Here is a 25,303-nt window from a genome sequence, read left to right on the forward strand (position 1 = left end):
ATGAAAACAACCTAGGCACTATTGTACATAAGCAACTTAATATGATACCCCTGTGTGATGCTGTGGCAAGAAGGGTGAACTGGATTGCTGGATGGACAGATGGGGGAATACAAAGGTGCTTTTACTTCTCTATACACTGTCACTAAGACCAATGCTAGAATTCTACATCCAATTTCAGTGTCTATACTTTCAAAAGGATGATAAAAAATGGAGAAGGTCCAGGAACAGAAATTATCTGAAGAAGGGAGAAAATGCCTTACAATGAATGACAAAGACAGAATCTCTTTATCTTATCAAAAAAAGACTGAAAGATGACTTGATTACAATTCCTAAGTTCCTTCATAAGGAAACATATGGGATACTAAAGAGCTCTTTAATTTAACAGAAAGAAGCAAGAACTGGTGGCTGAAAGCTAAAGGCAAACACATTTAAAATTAGAAATTGGACCCAAAATATTAACATTGAGGGTGATTAAGCATTGGAACAAAATACTAAGGGAAGCAGTGAATTGTCTATCTCTTAATATCTTCAGATCAAGACTGGATACCCTTCTGGAAGATCTGTTTCATGCAAACCGAAAGAATGGTGTCCTATGCAGGGGTAAACTGGGCAAAATGTAGTGCCCGAAATACACAGAATGTCAGACTAGATCAGTGGTTCTCAACCTTTTTAGCCTCGGGGCACCCCTCTAGCTTTCTGGAATTTAGTGGCACCCTTTATAAAGACTTCTTGTTTTCTTACAGTACTTACCTCCTCACACCCTGCAGCACCCTCACATAGTGGAAGAGTGGGCAGAGCACCTCTGAGAGCATGGCAGGGGCTGGTGCATGGTACTGGCAGGGGCTGCATGGCAGTACAGATTGGGAAGCTCAGGAGGGGTAGGCAGCTGTCTCAGCAGGAGGCGGAAGGGTGCTGGTGGCCAGGCAGAACCTGCCGTTCCCTGCTCTTTCCACTGTCTGCCCCCTCTCCCTGAGGGAGTAAGTGTAGCCCCTGCCACTGTGGCTGCTCCCCAAGGACTTGAATGCCAGTGCCTGAAGCCACCATTCTTTGTGGCACCTCCCACCAGCTCTGGGAACATGGGAAGAGCAGGGGGTGGCCCTGCAGCTTCCTGTGACAGACTGCACCACTCAGAACACAAGGACAGTAACTGTAAGGGTGCAGCTGTGCTTTTCAATGCAGCTCATTCCCCCACTCCTCCCATGATCCTGAAGCCAGTGGGAGGGACTTTGGGGAGTGCTGCTGGGATGCTGGGGCAGGCACAGGTGCCTAACATGTGGAAGAGCTAGGGCTAACCTTCTTTCACATGGGCTGAGCACTGCAGCACCCTTCTAAGGTGCTCAGAGCCACCCAGGGTGCCGTGGCACCCTGATTGAGAATCATGGGACTAGGGCTAGGGACAGACATTACACACAAACCAGTTTAAGTGATCAGAAACTGGCTTAAACTTGTAATAGAACAGATGATCCGTCCACATAAACCAGTGTGAGAATGGCTGAAACCAGTTTGAGATAAATCTGTTATTACATTCCAGCAGGTTTAACTGATTTGGCTCAAACTGGTTTATCCAATGTTTGTTCCAGACCCCTTTGCTGGTTTAAATTAAATCAGACTCCCCCAGCATCCCAGCATGCTCTCTGGGCTGGGTGGGGCTCTCTGCTTCACAAGAAGGCTGGCCCCTCCCCTCTGCTCACTGGCTGCAGCTTCAGCAGAGACTTGCAGGCACAGTAGTGTCTGCTCTCTGCTAAGCAGGCATTCCCCCATTCCTCACAGACACTTCTCAGCATTAGCTAGCAGACCACATGCTGGCTATTTCCAGCTGTGGCACATGGGACAAAGGCAGAATCAACAAATAGCTGGTAATGTGCCTCTGTTTTCTTAATTGGGTGATAAACACTGAGTTAGGGATGATAAACATCTCCTGCTGGGCTGTTCAGGGAGGGAGGGAGGGAACCCCTGCCTAATCAGTGTCCTGCCCAGGCCTGGCCATGCCCCCCTCAGCTCAGCAATATGGAAGGGAAGGGAGGGCTGCTCTAGCACCCCCTGGCTTCTAGCCTGGGCCACTGCAGGCATATGCCTGCATGTCTGGGATATCTGTCTGGTTCCAAAGCTGATTTAGCCTAGCCTAGCCCGGTTTGACTAACCTGCAGAGATTGAATCAATTCAGGCTCAGGCTTTTTGAATGTCTGTCCCTGGCCGAGATAATTTTCTGGATCTAAACTCTGTAGATCTATGAACCTCTTTACAGAGATTAAAATGGTTATTATCAATGCTCTACTTTCCAGTTGTCTACCATAACAGCTACCTTAACCAGCTCATACAGCAAAGCCCTCTGGATAATCCACTGGCCACCAACTTCCGTGGCTGCCTTTGTGGGAAGGCAATAAAGCCAGTGACATCTCTGGGGGTGAGGCAGTTCAGTCACACTCCCCTTCTGCCACTGCTACCACTGACCCCAGCTGATTTCAGTATAAGGGGGGCCCCAGAGTCACTCCTGCCTTGCTCCAACTGCTGGCTAAAGGGAACAGCTGTGTGGGGGTGCCAGACTCATTCAGGAACAGCAGCAGTAGCACACAGGTTCCTTTTTCTAGAGCTTGCTCCCAGACTGCAGTGGACACATTAGGTGGTGGGGAGGGTGTGGTCAGGGAACCTGCCCAAGAGGAATCTGTGCATCACTGCCACTGTCCCCTACTGAGCCTGGCTCCCTATGCAGCTGCTCCCCATAGCCCCCAGCTGGAGCAAGACTGGAGCAACTCTTGGGTTCCCCCAATGCCTAAGTCAGCTGGGACTGTGGCAGCAAGGAGGTCTCCCCACTTTGTGTGCCTGCTCCCTGCCCAGCTCTCTGATGTACCCTGCTGGCCTGGGGGCTCCAGCCATGCCTTGCCCCATATTCCCCTGTGGTGAGAGAGATGGTGTGCCTTACTCATCTCTAGGAAACCTTAGCTCTGTCCATGAGTAAAGCAGTGCTGTGCAGGAGTTGATTTTACAAATGGATACCTCCAAGTAGAATGGTAAGACAGTTTCCCTGCCTTCCAGTGAAAGCGTACAGCCCCAATTTGTCAAATTGGTACAAAGCCTTTGGGTTAAATTTAACATCTATGACAAGATATCTTTAGTGTCTATGTATTATTCCAACTCCAGCAGTCTATGAAACTGTCTCTTCCTTGGAAGGGGAGCAGGCTACAAGGATCTATACATTTATTACCTACAGGTTGACTTTTGTGGTGTTTTATGTAGTTGAATATGAAGAAAAGACAAAGGCCTCAGCTGGTACAGAATAAACCCCTGTGAATGTGAACATTTTTAGTCTAAGCTGTCACTGACTGCACTTGTGTCCAGGTCCTTCCATAATTTTATAGTTGGTAGGGTCGGAAGGGACCTGAGCAGATCATCAAGTCCAACCCCCTGCCATGGCAGGAAAGGATGCTGGGGTCAAATGACCCCGGCAAGGTGTCTATCTAGCCTCCTTTTGAAGACCCCCAGGGTAGGAGCGAGCACCACTTCCCTTGAAAATTGGTTCCAGATCCTAGCCGCCCCGACTGTGAAGTAGTGCCTTCTGATATCTAGCCTGAATCTACTAGCCTCCAGTGGGTTTCAGATGCCAGTTTGATGCCTTAGAGTTAGTTTTCAAAGCAATTACCATATTTACTTGAATAAAGACAACTTTAATATAAGATGACCCCACAGTCATTAGATCCTATATATGGAAAATGTATAAATTCGTTATAATTTTCCAGGTATAGAATCTAAGTATTGGAGAGTGGTCTTGAATTCCTCCCCCCCCCCCACACACACACACAATGCTAGAGCAGGGAAAGCAATGACTGGGGGAGGGAGAGTCAGGCAGCTCCCTTGCCCTCTGCCCCGCCCAATTCTTCCCCCTGCAGTCTTCCCCCCCCCCAGTTTCCAACAGCCTCTGCCCCTTCCCCAACCCCGTCCCTTTCCCCCTGCTCCCCAGTCTTTGCCTTTTACCCTAAACTCTTCCCGAGTCTCTGCCCCTTCTCCCCAAAATTACCCCCCATCTCTGCCCCTTTCTCCCCTGCTCCCTGCAGTTTCTGCCTCTTCCCCTTCCCCTCACCCTTTATTATCAGAGGCTGCTTGGGCTCCTTCAACCTGGGGCACAGTATGTAGTTTAGTGTTTTCCAAGCCATGCAGCAGTGTCCCCACTACTCTTTGACTAGGCAAGAGAAGGAGTATCCATGTGTTCCCTCCCTGGGAGAGACCCCATCCCCAGCCAGAATGGAGCTGACACTAAGGGGGAAGAGATGGAGAGGGGAAGCAAGAGGCTGCTGCAGATCTGATTCTGGCTCAGGACCAGAGTCAGAGCCACAATAGCTGCCTGCTCCCCCCTGCCACTTTGTATGCAGACATATGATATGGGGCTTTTTTCCCCTCCATGCTGATGGGGGAGGGAAACTTCATCTCCTCATCTTATATTCAGGTAAATACAGTAACAAAACAAGATGCAACTGCTTTATTTGCAAGATAGTTGTGCTCCTCTGGGACAACGCAGATCACAAATTCCAGGACAGACGAGCAAGAATCAGGGACTCAGCCACCATGTTTGAGGGAATCAAGTTTCCCTAGATGAATCAGAGATTTTAGAAAATGCTACAAAACCTCACTTGATAATAAAGCCCTTCCACAACACTGACACACTATCTTTCAACCCCACCCAAACCTGTAACAAACAAATCAGACCAACCAAGGGTATAAGACTTCTCACCCAAACCCTTTTTAATCCCTTTTCCTTGGAACTTTGTTTATTGTTCACAAAAGGTAAAAACTGCAACAAAATCAACTGAAAATTAGGCTAATTCTCAAACCCCAAGAGCCTTCTTTACAGCAACCAGTCAGGACATAGGAGAGCATACCTTTCTCCTGTGACTCCTTTTAGCCTAGCTTCCACTTCCATATGTAATCAACCCTTAGTAGCTATGCAATGGGCAAGGATCTATTAACTTTGTATGGGCTGCAGGACCTTACCTTCATATTCATAAGCTGGCTGAACACTAAAAACAAAGGATGAAACATTGATATTGAATTTATGGCTTGTTATAATTTATCTAACTCCCAAATTCTTGCTACACAGAAAGATGAGATTGAATCCCTCTTTTCCCACTGAGACCTGAGGAAGAATGTCTTACATTCAAAAGCTTGTCTAACTTTATCCCAACTACACAGTTGATCCAATACAAGATATCACTCTAAGAAATCCTTGCTATTCACATAATTTTGGGACCATCATAGTTACAACATCACTTTTACATGACTAGATCTTACCTTAGCATCTATGCCTGCTCCCTAGAAGGTAGCTCAGAGAAAATTCTTCAACCAGCAAGCTTCCTCTATTCTGAAAGCAAAAAGGTGCCATCCTATTGGCCGAGCTGGACCTCTGGAGGGGCACAGGTTTAAAGACCACAGATGATCTCCTTCATTGCTCTGAGCTACTTCTACTGCTCAGTACACATTGTGTTTCTCTCATGGCAGCAGGGCCACCTGAGGAGACTGGTGGTCCTTAATGTCTTTGGGTATTAGAGGTGGGCCTTTACACTCAAGCAGGTCCCCAGGTTCATCCCCACTGGCAGTAACTCATCCAGAGGCCTGGCATTAACAATAACTAGTCACCCATCTTCTTTCTCTAAAAATCAAATTCTGTTGAACTGTGACCCAGGACACTACCCGCTATCCAGATCCTGGGAAAGAATAGATGGCACTGCAAATTTACTATGGGAAGATTATATTTTGGGGTGGATTCCACTTCAGAAATAAACACATGGAACAGCAGGTTCACAACAGTAATTCCAATCCATTTTATCTTTTTTTTCCACAAAGTTTTATCTTCTTGGTAAATTTGAACTAAAAAAATCAGATGACATAACACAACAGCAATTTGAGAGCTTTGGAGGATTTGTTAAAGTGCTATTTTCTGTAGGAAATGTTTTTAGCTAGAAGGAACCTCAGAGATTATATTTTGTCATGTATAGTCTATGAGACAGCAGCTGGTATTTAGGGATGGAAAAAGGCTAAATTTCTATTAATCTTGGAGTGAACAGACAAGCCCATTACCTAAAAAGGGGCATGAAATTAAGCCCAAAGAATGCTTTTGTAATTGATATGTTGTCTAAGAGGAAGCCACTGCAATGAATACCAGATGATATACTTTAGTGCTGATAAATACCTGCAGCATTAGGGAACAGCTGCAGATCCTGAACAGGGAAATAGGCAAAGGAAGTTACAAAAATCAGTTCTTCATTAACCCCTTAGGGAATAATTTCCATTATACAGAGAGTATTCATTGCAGCACATTTAGCCATTTGGTTGGCAGTGTAGCATAGTGTAAAACTTGCCTGCATTTTCGACACACATGGCCTTTGTAAGGTCATAAGGATGCACCTGAAATGCAGAGCAGGGGAAACTCCAGAATGCAGAAAAGAGTTAATGTAGTTGCAGATGTGGGATCTGAGAAAGGGATTTAAGTGAGCCCTCTGGCTAACCTTCAGATTGGAAATGGGCATGATTAGAAAGGAATGCCTTGGTGACCCAGAAGTGTTTTCCCAGGAGGTTCCTCGTCCTACCAAGAAGATGTGAAAGTGAAAAGGCCAAGTTGCCCTTCCAGGAGAGGGGAAGCTGCTTGCTGTAAGACCTTTGGATTGTGGTAAATTCAGTGCTGAGAGTGGAAATGAGAGTCTTCTTTGATGCGTTTGGTGTGCCTATGCTCAGGCAGATTTTTAGTCCATCCTCTAATATCTGCAAAGAAAGATGTGAGTTTCTTTATGACTATTTTAAACAACTCTTCTACTCTACTTTATATTGGTAACCAAGGTGAACTATCAATCTTCCAGTGGGTACAATGGAACAAGGCAGTCTTTCTGTTTAGCATCCAGACCCGATTCTCCTCTCCCTCTTGCCCAACGTACCTCCGGTATCGGAGGAGTTTCTCTTGACTTGCACAAGGCTAAATGAAAGTAGCATAGAATTACTTTGGGACTGCAAACCTCAAGCATGCAATGGAAATACACATACCCTTGGGCTTTCAAAGAGCTACAAAGGGCTTAGCTCTTGGCAAAGCAATCCCATTTAAAGATAATGGAAATCATGCTAATAAGCTGTCAGTCTTCAGGGCTGCTCTAACTTCCAGCGGGAGATGTATGCCATGGCACCTGCATTTTTAGCCCAATGTGAAATCTAGACCAATACTTATTTCAGCAGAGCTCTTAAACTCTCAGTTAGATCAGGGCCTATGAATGCACATTTCTCGTCTCTTCTTGTGCTCTGTTTTCTCATTCCCCATCTCTCCTCTCTTTCCCCTTGCTTTCTTGTTACCACTTCCTTCTTGTTACTTTGCCTCCATTTTCTTACTTCTGCTCTTATTCCCTTGGTTCTGGCAAGGGCCTGATGTAGGTAGGTGTTCATCACCTCCTTCAAATAAATGAGTACCTGTAACTCTCCTAATAAAGTCAATGAGTAAAGAGATCCTGAAAGATTTGACCATCTTGCAGGACTGGACCTTTAGCAAAGAGCCACCTTGTGCTGTGGCCTGGCTTTTGCTGCCTCAGAAACCAGGCCACTCACTTCCTCTTATTGAGGTTTTTGTCCAAACTCATTAGTCACGTACACATAGAGGAAGTGGGGCTTTCTAAGCTGCCAGTTCAGCACTATGACAGGATGTAGGGCTTCATGCTTTTAGTGGATGCAGCTCCTTTTCAGAGAGGTACTGTGCTGTTAATACAATACGCAATTAGTAAGGAAACAAAGCCTTGCTAGATGCCATGAAAATACTGACTTTCCTACTAACAAACATGATTTTCCAGCTTTCCCCCACCACACCTTTAGGACCAGGCAACACAGTTACTTTCCTCTAATGAAAGAAAACAAAATGGTGGTCCACAGAGTCATGAAAGGGACCCAAATTTGCCAACACTTTCTAAGAGTATAATTCCCAATATTACTCTTAAACTATTCCAGCCAGCTCAGAAACACCACTGATAGACTCGAGAGAAATAAAAAAAGCACTTTCCAGAGGCAAAGCAGCATGCCAACACCTAGACTAGAGGCAGGGATGATAAAAGACCTTGTAACATCCATTCTAGACAGAAGACCTTGGACCCTGCTCCCCAAACATGCAAATTATGTTTCTTTTCCTTTGCCAACTACAGCATGGAGCAAAGAGAAAATATGAAAAATGAAGATATTCCAGCTTGACAAGGAAGATACCCAACATGGAGAAGATATAGCTTCATTTCAGAACCTCCTTGAATGGATTTCTGAATATATGGTGAGAAGACAGCTTTTTAGCTGAGAAACACTCTATTCTGGGAAGTGTCTGCACCAGAATTTTCCCCTCACTGCTGCAGTTTTGTTTTCAGATGAGTGTAACATTAAATTGATAATATCCAAAGAAATGGAAGAAAAAACAGAAATGCTGAAATGCAGCCCAGGATCCTGGGCTCACCCTCCCCTACCTACCAAGATGCTGAAGAGTGACAGGGCTCCTCATTCTCCATCCCAATATACCAATGGAGTTGCACCAATTTCATACTCTTGTAATGGAGTACAGGTGTTAAGTCAAGGATGTTACCTTCTTAACCTGTAGGTTATAATGGCTGGTAGAAAGCAGGATTGTTTTGATGTGTCTTTGCAGTTTGGGGATGAAAAAGTACTAGATTATAAAGTGTTAAATTAGAACCAAAATCTTCTCTGTCAATTGGTTCTTCTGCAGCTCCATGTAAAAATTGTTTTCTCTAATTCAGACCTCAGCACACCAGCTAAAAAATGCCTTCTGCGTCTGCTTCTTTTGGAAGGCTTTATACTGAAACATCCCTTTGAAAAGTTGTTAGATACCCGTTTCTCTCTCCCAGACAGCAGCTGTCTTATTGGATGTCTGCAAAACACCAGCATGATATTACTCTGGGGCTTTTAAATGACTGATTTGCTCAACTAGATAAAGAAAACCTTAGCAAGATATCTACATCCATGCCAATCTGCAGGCTTTACTTGTGCTGTTGCAGAATGAGGTAGTTCTGCACTTCATTAGTTACTATTAGGACCTGGCCCCTAGGGTTGCCTCATTCCTATTTCCTGTCTGAGGAAGATAAACTTGACAGGGCAAAATGTGAAGTGCATGGAAATGTGTAACGCTGGAAAGCTTTTCCAGTGTATTTGAAGCCTCTGTGCACGTTAATCTTCCTCTCTGGAAATCTTTAACAGCTATTCAAAATAATCCCTTAATGCAAATTCTTTCAAATCAAATAGCAAAAGTGTGTGGAAATGAATCCAAAAATATCCACTGGTAGTATTTAGTCCTTCTCTCCTCAAATGGCTGGTAGCTGCAAAGACTTAAATAGAAGGTTTGTGTATCATAGTAAATAATGCTCCCCTGAAATTATTATAAATTTCAGATACCACAACGGCAGCATGTTATGTCAAGAATGTAAAACAATGCAACCCCATTAGACTAATTAGCTAATGTTTGCGCATTGCTTTAAAGAACCAAGTATTATGTTAGCTATCATGAGTGAACTGGAATATGTAACATTTTCTTTTTAGCCCAGCCTGACATTGCCCAATCCTGCTACAATGCCACAGGTCTTTCCAGTGTATGGTGAATACTTACCATAAAGAACATGAGGATGGCTTCTGAGTATAATATGAAATACGTTTATGGGCAGATCTAGGATTTTTTAAATGTGGGAGCAGCAACTTGTGCTTCCAGCTCCCACCCCACCATTGGGGTGGGTAGATCATGCTTTGGGAGCAACAGTCAGGACTCCCTCCTCCCCCCACCCAGGCCCCGAATTAGGAAATCAGGTAAGAATCTTCCCCCTCTCACCTTTGCTCTCAGCATCCACTCCCTTCCCTTCAGTGCTCAGCAGCATATCCCCTCCACTTGCCTATCCTACATGCCTATCCTACATGCTGCTGCCACTGTCCCTGCCTGTCCTGTGGGGCAAAAGGAGTTTTAGCACCACTTCTGTCCTGCTCCAGTCAGGCTCGTGGGAGACCCAGGGTCATCCCAGAAGAGCAGCAACCACAGTAGTGGGTGGGTTCCCCCTCCACCAGCCTGTTTCCAGACTGCCAGGGAATACCCATCAATTGTTGTCGTTTTCAGCCAGGTAGAGAGCAACTGCTGCTGACCTCAGGTCCTTATACAGTCCAGTTGGAGTGGGCAGGACAGCTGGGGATAGGCAGTGGCAGGTGGAGGAGGGGAGGTGCTGCTGAGCATGGAGGGAAAGGGAGGGGAAGAATTTTTACCTGATTCAGGAGCTTTAAAAAGTCCCCCCCCCCCCCCCCCAACTGCTGCTCCCATGGCATGTTCTGAAAGGGTGACCATGTTCTGCACCACTCTAGATCTGCCCCTGAATATGCTGTATCTTCAGAAATAAAGTTTTTGTGACAACAATAACAAGACTCTGGATCCTTTACATTAATAAATTAAAGTAGCAAAAATCAGATCTGTGTGGCATGGCAGTGAGTTGGAGTCTAAAATGAGGGGTATCAGACATAAGAACATAAGAAGTGCTATTTACTGAGTCAGATCATGGGTCTATCTTCCCTTGTCTCATGTGTCATAGTGGCAGAGAGCTGATGCTGACACAGAGTGAACAAGATATGACCAGGTTTTTTCCCACACTGTTCCTCTCACTTGCAACCTCCAGCATTTAATGTCTAGGAAGTCTGGCCTTGCCTCTGCCCCTGCTGCTGTGGCAGTGAGTGGGGAGCACAGGCAGACCCCAGCTCAGGTCTGTGCCAGTGAGACAGGGAGGGAGGAATTAAACCCCTTCCCTGGACCGTTCATTCAGACTACTGCCAGGGCTGGCCATGCCCCCACTGCTGGAGCAGCAAGTGGAGAAATGCCTGGAAGGCCCATGATGGTGGGACAGGGGAAGGAGGAGGGGAATAAACCTCTTCCCTGTTCCCTTCCAGGGCCAGAGTCTGGCCAGGCCCCTGCCCCTGCCGCCACAGTGGAAAGGGGGGCAGAGCCCTGACATGGTTTCCTGGGGAGTGCGAGCCTCTTCCTGGCAGGGGGGGTGGGCTGCACTGCAGGTGGGGCCATAGGTGGGGTGGGGGGTCAGAGCTGCCATAGGCTGCACGGAGTGGCAAGTGGGGAGAGACTCTGATGGGAGCAGCATCCCCTGTCATGGAGCATGAGCCTCTTTCCAGTTGGGGGTCACACTGCAGGTGGGGGTGAGGCAGGTCAGGGCAGGGTGGGGAGAGCTGCCATGGACCGTGTGGGGTGAGTGGCAGTGGTGCTGGGGGGAGGCTTGGGGGGCTATAGCTAGCCCTCTAAGTCCTGGTGCTGCTGCTTATCCTGCACAGTCCATGGCAGCTCTCACCCCTACCTGCAGAACAACCCCCTGCTGGAAAGAGGCTTGTACTCCCCAGACACCATGAGAGGGGGTGCTGCCTCCATCAGGGTTGCTTCCCCCTTGCTGCTCCAGTGGCAGGGGTGGGGGCATGGCCAGAGGCCAGCTGACATGGTCCCCTTAAGCCCCAAGCAGGGAGGAGTTTATTTCCCCTTGCTTATCTTGCTGCTTGCCCCACACAGGGAGCAATTGGTGGTTGGGGCTAGCAGATCCCACTGCAGTCCCCCAGGGACAGAAGGGATAGAGGAAGAAATAAACCCCCTCCTTATCCCCTCTGCCTATGGGCCCATGCCAGCCGGCATCGGGCCACGCCCCTGCTGTTGCAGAAGTGAGGGGGGAGCAACAGGCAGACCGTGGTTTGGGTCTATGCTGGTGGGTCAGGGAGGAGGTAATTAAACCCCCTCCCTGGCCAGTTCACTCCAGGCTATTGCCTGAGCTGGCCACACCCCCACCAGCACAGCTTCCCTGCAGCTGAGGGCTGTGCTAGCACCCCCTGGCTTCTGGTCTTAGCTGCTGCAGGCATGTGCCTGCATTTCCAAACTTAACAGTGAATGTCTATTCACTTGCAAATTGGTTCAATCTATGCACATTAGACTAACTTGCAAAGATTGAATAAATTCAGGCTCCAGCTTTTTGAATGTCTGTCCCTAGCCCAGGAAGTCATCTAGTCCAAATATTTTCACTGAAGCTATGAGGAGACTATGAAAGAGATTCTGCAGTCTATTTCAGGGCTGCAAACATAAGACCAGCAGTTCAAATTCAGTCCACGGAACTGTTCTACCTGGTTGAGCTGCCCTATATCATCATCTAAGTTACTAATGAAAATAATTAATATATACCCGCCCAGAACTGACCTATTTGAAATTCCATTCCAGTTAGGCAACAAACTATCGATAAGTACTTTTTGAGAGTGGTGTTGGTTTTTTTTTAAAGCAGTCATGGTAATTTAAATCAAGACCATGTTTTTCTTGTTTGTTAATCAGATCATGTCGTCATTTGGCAATCCCACACAGTCAAGGGTGATCACTCCTCATAAAGGTAAAGTAAGTAAAGGATTGTAGTGAGTCTGTTTAGGGAGGGTCGAACCACGGATTTCTTAGTCTTGTCTCCTTTCCTTCTGTTTCTGTCAAAGATCATGTAGGCAAATGCCAAAAGCCACTAAGTTCAAGATATATCCCACTTGCTGCTTCCTTATTCCCTCTTACCCTGTCATAAAAGGATATTTGATTTTTTTTTTATTTTTTATTTTTTTTTGCTTTTTTGATAATGTTTTCTAAAATCTTTCCAGGAATTGAAGTTAGACTAACGGGTTTATTATTCATTGGATTTTCCTTTTTGCCTCTTGTAAACATTGGCACTACATTTGGCCTTTTCCATTCCTCTGAGGCTCTCCCCTGTCTTCCATGCGTTCTCAAAGATAATTACTAATGGTTCAGGGATTGCTTCAGCCACTGCCTCAAATACTCTGGGGTGAATTTCATCAGATCCTGCCAACTTCAATACACCTGACTTATCTAAATAATCTTTAACCTGTCCTTTTCCTGATTTGGACTGAGCTCTTATGCCCTTAACATTAATTTCACTAAGTATCTAATCACAAATTGCTTTGTTTTTCAAATACATTGAATACTCCAGCCTTCTCTGCATCATCTATTATTTGCTCTCCTTCCCTGTTAAGTAACGGCCTCTTTCTTTTTAATTTTTTTAATAGAATTTTGCTTGTTACCTCTTATCTGCTGTAAAATATTTCATGGGTCCCTGAGCTCCTATCAATTGTTGCACTTTTAACCCCCCTTTTTTTAAAGTGATTTTTCCTTCTTATGTTAAAATAAAAAACCCAGGCTCTACAGGAACAGCAAAGATGAAGAATAGAAACTAAAGTTTGAAGGGCTGAGTAAAATATGTAGGGATAGATTCATCCAGGGGATCCAGCAGCCAAAGGATAATTCTGGTAACAAGGCTTCTTCTGTACCTGGGAGATTCTGGACAGGGAGGGGCAGGTAGCCAAGATGCATATCGGCTCAGTGCCCTTTCTTAGCATGATTCCTAAGATTGCTAGAACACAGTTCAGGATGATATTGGTTCTGCCCAGGACTCTGTCGTCTTAAAAGCAGATGTCTTGATCTTTTTTAATCTACTGCTGTTACAGGTGACACCTAAGTGATTCCTGTGACTATTGGACACTAGAGAGATGCAATGTCTCTCTTTTTTGAAAGTTGTGACTGACCACACCTTGCTTATACCCAATTTCTTTGTTTCCCTGATAGGCTCTGCTTCAGGAAACAACTAGGTATGTGCATAGTAGTATCAAGAATGTAAACTCTTTATAGTTTTGGAATCAATTGAACAGCTACAGTGAGCAAGGTGTTTGCAAGATCAAGTTCTTCATTTCTCCTGTTGTTGGTGTGACTCACTACCTAGCAACAGGGGGAGAGGGGGAAAAAAGAAAAATTAAACATGAAAAATGTAGTTTAAAACCTCAACAACTGTCAGGGGAACTTATGGACAGCTCCCAAAACTGCTTTGATTTAAATGAACTAGATTTCAAGTTGATTGTGTTCCTTTTTATTCCATAAAAGAAATCATCTTTATTTCTAAGAAGCAGATTGTTCACAGAAGGTTTCCTTTACCCAATTAGCGGGAAAAAACATTCAGACGATTTAGAAAGACAAATGGGAAACGATTTTAAGGAGTTTTTCTTCTTTCAACTGTCATATTCTTTCCCTTCTTTTTGTATAGTATTTTACATCAGCAGAGAAGAGAGAGTGGAGGAAGGGAAAGGAGGGGAATCACAGCCTGCTCTCCCCTGTAGAAAGACCTGCAACTTCTGCAGGTGGATCTATGGGTCAAGGATTGGACTTTTAAGTCACCTCAAGACCCATTAATGTGCAGTGGTAGAGATCATCCTCAAATCAAGGGATTGCTACTGATGCTGCCACCATCGGGGTGTTCACGGTCTGTGGACTCGGACATAAATTTCAGACTGCATACTCCATTCAGTTCATACCATATCTCCTACAGTGCTAATGGTAGATTTCCACAGAAATTAGATGGGAATGTAACCATCATATTGTAGCTTCACTCATATTTGTTGTTGTTTACACAGGTCCTTATAGTCAGAGACAGGTTCTCTCAATGTGAAAACATGATCACATTCAGTCTCCATTACTTCTCTTCTATTTTCCTTCCTTCCCCATCTTCCTTTCTTTATTTTCTCCCCCGCCCACTTTCCTATTTTTCTGAGTCTCCCGTGTTCCTTCTTGGGTTTTGCTTTGTTTTGTTTTGGGGTGGTTTTTTTGCCTGCATCAAATCCCAGTGCATATTCCAGGTCCTGAAGTAATCAGCAAAGCTAATAGGAATGATGACATAGAAGCACCATCAGTCTCTTTAGAATTGCTGTTCCACTGAGATTAAGAGGGACAGGGGAGTTCACTCCTTTGTGCCACTCCTCCAGGCTGGCTGCAGATTCTGGACATGTTTGTAGGATTTGCTCTGCAGTCATGAGGGGGCTAGAATTTTTTTTAATGGAAAGCTTAGATTCTGCACAAACTGAAAAAATCATCCAGACAACCCAAGAGCACCCTGTACTCCATATTGGTTATTTATGATATAGTGATCCAAATATTTCCATGTTAGTTCCTGTTGTTACTTTAAATGCATTATTTGAGAAAAAGACTTCTAGGACAATGCAATCATATGTGATGCTAAGCTGTGATATACTGAATATTGCCTCCTTATTACTAACACTTACTTGTTAGAGACATATTTCTAAAGATTGCTGTGTCAGAATCTGAGGCTAGGTACAGAGGTTCAAAAAGCTTGAGGTGGATTTGCATTAACTTTTGCAGCTTTTTTTAAGTGCCCTAGATTAGTCCATGAGTGTACCCTTAGGGGCAGGGGGGCACTGAGGTGGCCTGCACTGGCCAAGGCCTGCAGGCTGGGAGTGCTCACTGCAAGCTACTGAGGATTCCAGGCTTAGCCAAGCAGCTGGCCATGCCTGATTGGCCAGTGCAGCCCCAGCCCCTGCCTCCCTTGCCAGCTGTCGGCTGTCAGAGGGAGGGAGGGAGGGAGGGAGGGAGGGAGGGAGCCCCCTGCCATACAGGCCCTCCCAGCTATGCTGGTTCCAGTCTGGGAGTGCCATTTCCCCACACCCTGCCCTTGGTTCCCAGCACAGCAGACAGGTACCCAGCTCTGAGCCATGGCAGCTGTCAACAACATCTGGCAGGGGGAGAGTGGAGGACAAAGCACCCCGCTGTGCAGGCCTGGACCCAAACCAGCACACTGGATGGGGGAGCAGGGGGGAGGGAAGGGAGGTCATGTAGAAGGGAGCTCTGCCCCCCCCGCTCCATCCAATTTCCCTGACAACCATGTAGCTCTGAGCCGCAGTTCCTGGCAGTGGCTGTCCATCAAGCTGGGAACCAGGGGTGGGGGAAAAAATCAGAGCCCCCTGCCATACAGCAACCCTCCCCCCCGCCCCAGCTTCCTGGCTTGGGTCAGGGGTCCTGGGCCAGGTCCACACAGTGGAGGGTTTCATTCGCCCCCCCACCCCAGTTCCCAGCCCAGTGAACAGCCACAGACAGGAACCGTGGCTCAGAGCCAGGCTGTCTGCTGCACTGGGAACTAGTTGCAGGGAGGAGGAGAACAGAGCCCCCTGCTGTGCACACCTGTCCTAGCACCCCCCTATAACCCGCTCCCCACTGCCACCCCCGCAGCTGCTCAGACAAGGGACAGAGTCTTTTCTGGCTTCTGTCTGTGACAGCCTAGCCCAGCTGGCCTGGCACTTACCCGGAGCAGATACACACCATCAAAGCTAGCACACTGTCCTGGGAAGGGTGCCCGGTGGGATGCTGGAAGACAGCAAATGAAGGTGATTTGCTATGAGATCTGGGACAGAAGTTCAATACGCTCAGTGCCATAGCAATGAAATTTGGCGCCTGGGGCAAAGCCCACAGAGACAGCCCGCACATGCCCTGCACACAAATCTGGGGGGCACATGCCCCCCCTGCCACATGCTTGCCCGAGAGTGCACGCAGTGGTGAGAGTTGCCCTTCCCCTGTCCCCGTGCCCTCCAAATGAGCCACTCACACCTCCATCCTGTGCCCTGCCCCAGTTGGGCAGCACCTGCTGGTGCCCCTTTGCTTTGGTGCCCAGGGCAGTCACCCAGCTTGCTCCCCTGCCCATCCCCCTCTTGCTATGGTTCTGGGTAGGCTGCTCTAACCTAAACCAATTAAATCTAATGCTACATCCAGCCAGATCTATCTTACATCGGGGTCTGCTTTTAAATCAGTCTTGAACTTCTGTTTTGGTACAGGTTTAGTCCCGTTTCCAATCACTTATATACAGGTTGTGTGCAATGTCTCTACCTAGCCTAATGCCTACTGCCCTTTCTCTATTCTTCTGAGTACTAATTGACTAATCTTTCATATGGAAACACATGCAGCTCATTATGTTTTGGGCCATGTACTTTTTCAAGTACCTACATTTTTAAATTTTCCAAACAGTTAAACTATGCACTGATAAACTATGCACTCACTATTTTGCAAGCAGAGTTGCTGTAATGCTGGGTACCTGAGATCTAAGATCCCAGACAAGGACATTCATTATTTCTTCTTTTTTATGCAGTCACACAAAAGGGGCAAGACCTTTGTCCTGTCTTAAAAATCATGGATCAGATCTTTTTCAGAAACTAGGGATGATCTGAATCAAAGTGTATAGGCACAATACATGTATGTAAGTCCTACCAAAATCTTTGATTGTTGTGCTTGCAGATTGAGGGCGCATACTCAACAAGAAGACTGGAAACACAGAATTAAAGCTAGAAGGTACCATAGGAGATTGTCAAGTCTAGCCCTCTGCTCAAAGCAGGATCATCCCTGTCTAAAGCATTCCAGATAAATGTTTGTCTTACCTGGACTTATAAACTTCCAATGACAGGGATTTCACAGCTATTCCTAGTAATCTGTTTCGATGCTGAGCACCATTCTTCCTTATATTGAACCTAAACCTTCCTTGTTGCAATTTAAGCCTATTATTACTTGTCCTGCCTCACTGGACAGAGTACATTTTATTGGTCTCTTTTATAAGCAATTTTCTTTGTATTTGAACACCACCCCCTCTGTCAGTCTTCCTCATATGTCATGTTTCCTCCACCTTTAATCTTCTCTGTTGCTCCCTTCTGGACTTCTCTTCAAGACTCCAGTATGTCTTGAAGTGCAGTGCAGTGCTAAAGCCTCACCAGCGTTTCCTAGAATGGAAGAATCACTTCCTATGACTTGCATAAAATGCTCCTGCTGTTATATTTCAGTATGCATTAGCTTTTTTTGAAACAATAATACTTTGACTTATATTCAGCTTATGGTCCATTATAGCCCCCTGATAATATTTTGCCTTATGTGGCCTAACCAGTTCTTCCTCATTTTGTATTTAAGTGTTTGATTGTTCCTTCCCAAGTATAGAATTTTGCACTTGTCCTCACTGAACTTCTGATTTTTCCAAATTACCATCATTTTGAACCCTAATCCTGCCCTCTAAAGTGTCTGCTACTTCTTCTAATGTGGGGTCATCTTAAAATTTGTTAAAGATGTGCTTGCTTCTGTCTTCCCAGTCATTACTGAAAATATTGAACAGTACCAGACCTTAAAGAGACCTTTAGTGAAGCCTTGCTGCCTTCCCCCAGTTTGACATCAAGCCATTTGACCATGATTATCCAAATTTCTTTTACTTATGAGAATAATATACAAGAAAGTCTCTAAAGCCTTGATAAAGTTGAGATCTATAACATCCAGTGTTCTCCTCTGCCCTATCCACCAAGTCTTTCATCTTGCACTGCTCTTTCCAAATTATTAAGTCTGACATTTTATTATAGAAGGAAATCAGTTTGAATATGCACAGGTTGCTCTTAATAAATCCACGTTGGCTGTAAGGTATCATCTTGTTATCCCTTAGGTGCCTATAAATAGATTATTTGATTATATGCACCTGTATTTTGTCAGGTTTCAAAATTAACTGATCCACCTATAATTCCACAGGTTCTCCCTTTTCCCTTTTATAAAGAGAGACATTATATTTGGCCTTTTCTAGTCTTCTGGGACCTCACCCAAGCTCTTTGAGTTCTAAAATATAATAGCCAACAGCTTTGTAATTACCTCAGCTGATAAAGATGAATCTTATCTGGAACTGCTGATTTGAAAACATCTAACTTAAGTAATCTCTAAAGTGTTCTTCCTTCTCTAGGTTGATTTTAAACCCTGCCATCTGTGCTGCTAACTGTGCTTATCATCTGATAGCTGGCCTTTTTTTGCGAAGCCAGAAGCTAAAATGGCATGAAACACCTCAGTCTTTTCCAAATTATCTATTATTAGCTTCCCTGCTCTATTCAGTAACAAGCCTACACTTACCTAGGTCTTCCTTTTACTTCTATCTTATATATAGACTGCTTTTTCTTTTCTTTATGTAGGGACCTACTGAATTCGTGATTTCGTGATTTTTGCAGAAACTGTGAATTCAGTCGGTCCCTGCAAAAAAGTGTGAGGACTGTGAAAAGGCATGGAACTGGCAGCAAGTAGGGGGTAGGGGCAGGGAAAGAGAACTGCAAAAACAGAAAATGGCACAAAACCCTGGTGTCCTGAAGCACAGGGGCGGGGAGATTTTTGCAGCAGGGTGCAGCAGCCTCCCTCACATCTGATTGGCTGAGGGGCTCCAGAAGTCCTGTCCCTTCCTGGAGATTGGCAGGTGGCCATCTGTCAATCTCTGGGGAGAGATGAGACTTTTGGGGCCCCTTGACCAATCAGAGACACTGGGGAGTGGCACCACACTGTTGAGAAAGTGCACATGGTGTTGCACTCAAACCACAAAATCAGTTAGCAGCTGCCCTGAATTCAGTAGGTCCCTACTTTTATGTCCCTGACTAACCGTATTCCAATGCACGTGTTGGCCTTTCCAATTTTGTCCTTATATGCTTGTACTCTTTCTTATTAATATTGCCAATTTTTCACATTTGTAAGATTCAACTAATTTTAGAACTCAACAACTTGAAAACATTTGGGAGTTTCAAGTAATTGAGTAACTAATTTTCAGCCAATCCAATCTCTTTCTCTGCTTCCTAGCTTTCCTTTGCATTGGGATAGCATGTTCTTTCATCTTTAATATTGCCCTTTATGGAGCAACTAGTTCTCCTGGACTCCCTTTTCCCTTAGACTTGCCTCCCATAGGATCTGGCCTACCACTCCTCTGAGATTGTTAGTCTGCTTTTCTGAAGTCTAGTAGTTTTATTCTGTTGTTTTCCTTCCTTCCTCCTCTTAAAATCATGAACTCTATTACTTCAAGATTACTGTCATCCATGTTGTTTTACACTTCCAAATGTCATCCAATTCCTCCCTGTTTATAAGTAGCACATTGAGAAAAGCTTCCCCTCTATTTAAGTTGCTCTACCATCTTTGTCCCCAGCTGGTTATAATAGTGGTAGACTCTGTCTCTGCACTGCTGTATCACCCTCTCAGCAGATATTATGCTAAAAAAAGTCCCCCATAAGCACAAGGTCCTGGGTGCTTTCAGGTGAGTAAGTCAGGGTGCCTGGCCTTCCTGTGCAGTGCATTGGGGAAGTGTATCACCCAAGAAGCACAATCTGAAACACATGCATGTACAGCACAGAGCCTAGAACTAGCCAAGAGAAGGGCTAAGCACTTACCTCTCTCCAGAAGTGAAATACTTGGGTCAGGACCACAGACAGACTCCATCCATTTGCAATGCAGAGCCCAGAGCACTCTCCTTTTGAGGAACTGAGCAAGGCTCACAGTTTTCTTTTAAATTTGCCTCTTGAGACAGCAGTGGCAGTGCACAATACCTGTGTGCTTAATGACCAGAGCACTCATCCGGGAAGCGGGAGATTCAGGTTAAATTACTTCCTTGAAGGGTTTGAAGTTACATTTGCTGTCTCAAAGAGTCCTGATTACTCAGTTGAGATTTCCTTCCCTGCTCCTGCTGAGGCTGGGCTACTATGTAACAAAGAGGGGGAAAAAAGGTCTGTCACAGATGATATGATGGAGGAAGCAAGACAGCTAGAGCTATCCCACAAAAGAGAGGTCCCAGGGGTGGATTGTACCAACGGCCAAAATTTCAGCTTGTGTTTTACCCTGATTAGAACGTTATAATCAGAGCACAGAGTGCTCTGAATTCTCATGGTTACAAGCACACATTTTTTCCCCCAGCAAGTCTCCCTTACCATTTGTCTAGTATTTAAGGTTTTTCACATTGAACCTCTGTAGTCATAAGCCTTGATTTATGCTTATAATTCCCATAACTCATATGTGGCTGCTGTCAGTTCCCTCTCTTCTTATTTACCACATTCAGGTGACATATGGCTTACATACTTTACAACGTACAGTGCTGGGCACACACTTTCGAGCATGTGGCTCTAAGGGGATATGTATATACAGGGGCAGATCCAGTGGGTTGCACTCGTACCCTCCTTTGATTCCTGTTTCACTCAAGGTTTAAAACCAACTGCCTGGCAGTGGCAGCAGCATGTCTCGTCAGGCAGTACTGAGGGAGTCAACTGACTTCATGGCAGATCCATAATCCCTTCTAAACTCTTCAATCTATAAGAGTTAGCAACCCTCTCTTCTTTCTAATGGGCTTGATGTTCCCCCAATGAACCAGTGACCCATTTGCTCTGCCCTCCCATAGCTGCTCCTGGTAATGAAGCTCCTATTTTACAGCCCTGAAGCTTGTTTTGAACTCATTCCCAGGACCTTCTATTCGGTTTTGCTTCCATCTCAAACTGACTAATACAGCCCCAGGCCCCTCGCATAGTAGTTAAGCCTCTAGTTTATTTTTACCTGGAGAAAGAGCGGTGTTGCTGTACATGCAATGGCACCTCACCACCTGCACCCAGTGCTTTTCAAAATGCCAGCTCCTCCCACACTTGTTTTTGCCTTGATGTTACACTGAGCCCCCCTAGTGCTAGCCCCCCAGCATAGCACTCAAGGGTCTCCTGCCTCTTTCACGGGAGAAAAGTGGCTGTCGCAGGTGTGCTGAGCTGCCACACCATCTGCACCCTCTATCCCAAAATCCTAGGCGCACCCACGGAAGGTCTCTGCATTGTCGGCTGCAGGGGAGGGCTTGATCCCTCCTGTTGGTCCCAGCCCCCAGGGGCTGTTTTACATTCACGGGTCCTTGAATGAGATGCAGAAAACAAGCCCTGCAGGCAGGGATCCCAATGCACTCACTGCCCTCTAGGCTGCACCTCATGCTTCCTCCTTCTGGCAAGAGCCCAGCGCGGGGCATCCCCCTGCTCCTCTGCGCCCTCTTGCAAGGGACTTCCTGGGATCCGGCGGCTCCCGCTGCCTTGATGCCCGGGGCGGGGAGCATACTGCTCCGGCTGCCCCGCCTCCACCGCCTGAGTAGGGCGGGGGCGCCCGGCTGCGCAGCCGCGTCTCTGTGGCGCAATCGGTTAGCGCGTTCGGCTGTTAACCGAAAGGTTGGTGGTTCGAGCCCACCCAGGGACGACTGCAGTTTTGCTTTCCTGCCTGCCTTCTCTGCCGCGGGGCCTTTTTCCCCCGCGCTTTTATAAAGGCGATGCTGTGCGCTGTGCAGTGCAGCTCCTGGCGGGTGCTCTGAGCCCGGTGGGGTGCGCGGCCCCTTTAAGCCCTGTGCAGAAGGGCGGGAGGAAATGAGCTGTGCCTCACGCACCAAGTAACCAATCAGCCTGGGAGATGCAGACATCAGCGCTGACGGAGAAGTAAAGACTCGCTGGTTTCCGTAGTGTAGTGGTTATCACGTTCGCCTAACACGCGAAAGGTCCCCGGTTCGAAACCGGGCGGAAACACGCCACGCAGTTCTTTTCCGTGTGGCTCCCTTTTGGGCATGCGGCGAGGAGGAGGGAGCGTGCAGCTGCCTGCGGTGGCTTCTCTGTCCTTTCGCTCCGTCTGCGTGTCTTTCAGGGCGGAGACGCGCACAGCCTGACGCCAAGACGCTGCCCCACAGCCGGGTGCCCAAGCACTGCTGCCGTCGCGCACCCCCGTGCGCCACAGTGAAATCCTTCATGTGCAAGGTCCCGTGAGCCCGCACCCGGAGGCAGTTCAGTGCTGACCCTTCAGCAAGGTGGAGCCTCGATGCAGGCTATAATAACCTGACAGGGCTGTAACTAGGTTGCTTGGTTTCCATAAGGACAGATGACCTTCTCCATGTATGACCTCAGGTAAGAAGACACAGCTGAGGAAAAGCTCCCGCCCGCGCGGGATCTTTTCAGAGAAGCCTCCTGAGCTTTGGGCCCTTCTCAACCACGAGACTAAGCTCTATCAGCCCAACCCCAGGCCATGAAGGTGCCCCCCCCCCCCCCGCAAAACAAAAACAAACAAACAAAAAACTTGAGAGAAAGACCCTGGAGCACTTCCCGTACCTTCTGGCTACCTCTCTCAAAGAGTTAACACTGTTGAGGAGATCCAGTGCACAAGCACCTCTTTTGGGAAATTGCTTCAGCATGGCTTTACAATTTCCAGAAAAACACCACAATACCAAAATCCAGGTCTACAATGCAGTCATCATCCTCACTCTCCTCCACAATGTGAAAATGGGTTACCTATCATCATCATCATCATCCTCATCATTATCACAAAAACCTGGAGAGGTACCATTAAAGATGCCTCCAGAAAATCCTCCACATCAAATGGAAAGATCGCTACACAAACACCAGCATCCTTGCGGAAAACAATGTTACCAGCATTGAGTCAGTGATCCCCAAGCACAACCTTCACCGGACTGGACATTGTGTGCAGATGTCTGACTCTTGACTCCCAAAACAAGCTCCACTCCAAGTTTAGTAATGGCCTGAGATCTTGCAGTGGCCGGAGGAAATGCTATTGGAACACACTGAAGACATGAGGGATTGCCAATGATCACAACTGTTCCTTATAATTTTTACATGTCTTTTTATATGTTTGAGACTGAAAGAGCAGAGCACATGCTTTCAAAACCACAAGAAGCTACAGTCTGTGTCCGGGATTTTTTTTCCACGATTCTCTAGAGTTAGTCCATTAGACCAGTGGTGCTCAACCTCCAGCCCATAAGCCAAGTCCAGCCCCCTGAGGCCAAGCCATCTGGTGCAAGCCCAGCCACCAAACCTGTAGACCAATGGGAAGTCTTGACATGGCATCATGTGCTGGGTCAGTCCACAACTTGATCTGTTGTGTGACGCCAGATTGGCATACTGGATGGCACCTGGATCTGGCTTGGTGCCACTCATCCAGCCTTCAGATCTGCAAGGCTGAGCACTACTATATAACAAAATGGGCTAGAAATTTCAACTGTAATAAGCACGGATCCTGGTTTACTCTGATAAAAAAAAATCCCCAATTTTCGGATTACAAATAGTAACCCAAAATCTACATTTTTCTGTCATTAGACATATATCTGAATGCCACTATATATACACACATATATATATAGTAGCATTTCATTTTAATCGCGGCAAAATGTGGGTTTTGGGTTACTTTTTGTAATCCGAAAATTAGGGATTTTTTTTTTATCAGAAAAAATCAGGATCTCTGGTAATGAGGGAGCCTGATGTACAGGGTAATATGTGTCATAGATACATTATGAAAGTAGATACTGTCATGACCCAAAGGTCTGATTTTTTTTGTGTGTACTTCGGCACTCGAATTATCCCTGTGGGTTTACAGCTTCATTGCACGGAGGAGTTCTGCTGCGCAGAGAACCCGCGTGCAAGGGAGTGTTCCCGCCACTTTGCAGCTATCTTTGCAGGGTGCATTTCCCTTTGCAACACAGAAATGCACGGTGCAAAGATTTCCCGCTCGTCGTATGCAAATTTGTGCCCCGCAATTGGCTAGTGCTAAATTATTCACACGTGGTGGCTAGCGATTGGCCTGCTAGCCATATAAGAGGCTTGAGCAGTTTCCGCCCAAGCCAAAGAGGACTCCGCATCCATCTCGTGGGGACTCTGGGTGTGTGCGGCAGGGTAATAGAAACCCTGTGTGTCGCTCAGAGGAGTTTGGCGGCCTGATCCACCGCCCACCTCTTCCCGTCTTCGAACGGAGCCTACTATAAGACGTAACAACGAGTTTAATGCGCGCTTGTCCTGGACATCTGGAGTTCTGTCTGTGTGGAGCCTAGCAAACTCCACGTGATTATTCGTGTTCTGTCTGCGTGGAGCCTTGCAACCTCCACGTGTGTTCGTGTTTTCTGTTGTAACCGCAACTCAAGCAAGTTCTCAGCCTACACCACGACCATCTCGGTGTAAGTAAATAATCTTAAAATCAACCGTTACATGTCTGTGCCTAATTCTAGCTCGGCGACCTCCCTCTCTGACCCGGCCTGCCTGGGCTGCTGGCCACAGCCCGCGTGCAGAGCAATGAAAAGGGCCCGGGGTCTGACCTGGCCCACACAGATACTTGTATTTTTTTTTATTTGCCTTGTTCCCTGGTGGTCTAAGCTCAAATCTTAGCTCTTATCTAGGAAGATAATCTTCAGAAGTAGAAATGAGCATGAACTGAAGTGGTGATAATCTGAGCTACCTGGCAGTTTGGACAAAAGCCAAGTTTAACTCCAGTTTGGAGTTAAAATCTACACAATTGACAACAATGGCCTTTGACTCTGAAGGCTAATGATGACACTTTCACTGTCACCATAGACTCTTGCAGTACTGATTCTCTTAACAGATATTCACCTGATTAACCCAAGCACTGTGTGGTGTAGCAGTTGATACTGAATTTGGGAACAAAGAGAAAGGTAATTGCTGTTAAGACTGATGATGATGGGAAACCAAGAATTAAAAACTCTGGCCCCAAATTTGGTCTATAGTCAGAAGAGGCATCCTATACCAAGAACTCCAGTTGCTTACATGATACCAGAACCACACCTTTCATTCACTCTATCTGCTCCTTCTCAACCAAGTATCACAAGTATCCAACTGTCCCCCCAGAAGC

The 25,303-nt window shown here is 46.3% G+C and overlaps 1 protein-coding gene and 2 non-coding genes across 5 annotated transcripts in view; 2 read left to right on the forward strand and 1 right to left on the reverse strand.

The window, feature by feature from the left end:
• The window catches only part of ALOX5AP (arachidonate 5-lipoxygenase activating protein), a 35,926-nt gene extending 14,361 nt beyond the window's left edge, over nucleotides 1-21,565 (reverse strand). Inside the window, exons 1-3 of one of the 3 annotated variants that reach the window (XM_059719266.1) lie at nucleotides 21,200-21,565; nucleotides 20,050-20,353; nucleotides 16,166-16,210 (exon numbers count right to left, since the gene is read on the reverse strand). In XM_059719266.1, the coding sequence (XP_059575249.1) occupies nucleotides 16,166-16,210; nucleotides 20,050-20,098 (94 nt within the window). In that variant the 5' untranslated portion in view covers nucleotides 20,099-20,353; nucleotides 21,200-21,565. Of the gene's footprint in view, nucleotides 1-16,165; nucleotides 16,211-20,049; nucleotides 20,357-21,199 lie in introns of all 3 variants that reach the window. The other 2 variants (XM_059719199.1, XM_019498302.2) reach the window with 2 other exon arrangements.
• A 229-nt stretch (nucleotides 21,566-21,794) lies between these two features.
• Nucleotides 21,795-21,868, forward strand: TRNAN-GUU (transfer RNA asparagine (anticodon GUU)). Its single transcript has one exon. It is a non-coding gene; the product is annotated as a tRNA-Asn (tRNA).
• Nucleotides 21,869-22,115: 247 nt separating this feature from the next.
• Nucleotides 22,116-22,188, forward strand: TRNAV-AAC (transfer RNA valine (anticodon AAC)). The gene has a single exon. It is a non-coding gene; the product is annotated as a tRNA-Val (tRNA).
• The last annotated feature ends 3,115 nt before the right edge of the window (nucleotides 22,189-25,303 follow it).

The sequence above is a fragment of the Alligator mississippiensis genome, chromosome 1 (assembly GCF_030867095.1).
Source record: "Alligator mississippiensis isolate rAllMis1 chromosome 1, rAllMis1, whole genome shotgun sequence".
In the NCBI taxonomy this organism is placed as follows: Eukaryota; Metazoa; Chordata; order Crocodylia; family Alligatoridae; genus Alligator; species Alligator mississippiensis.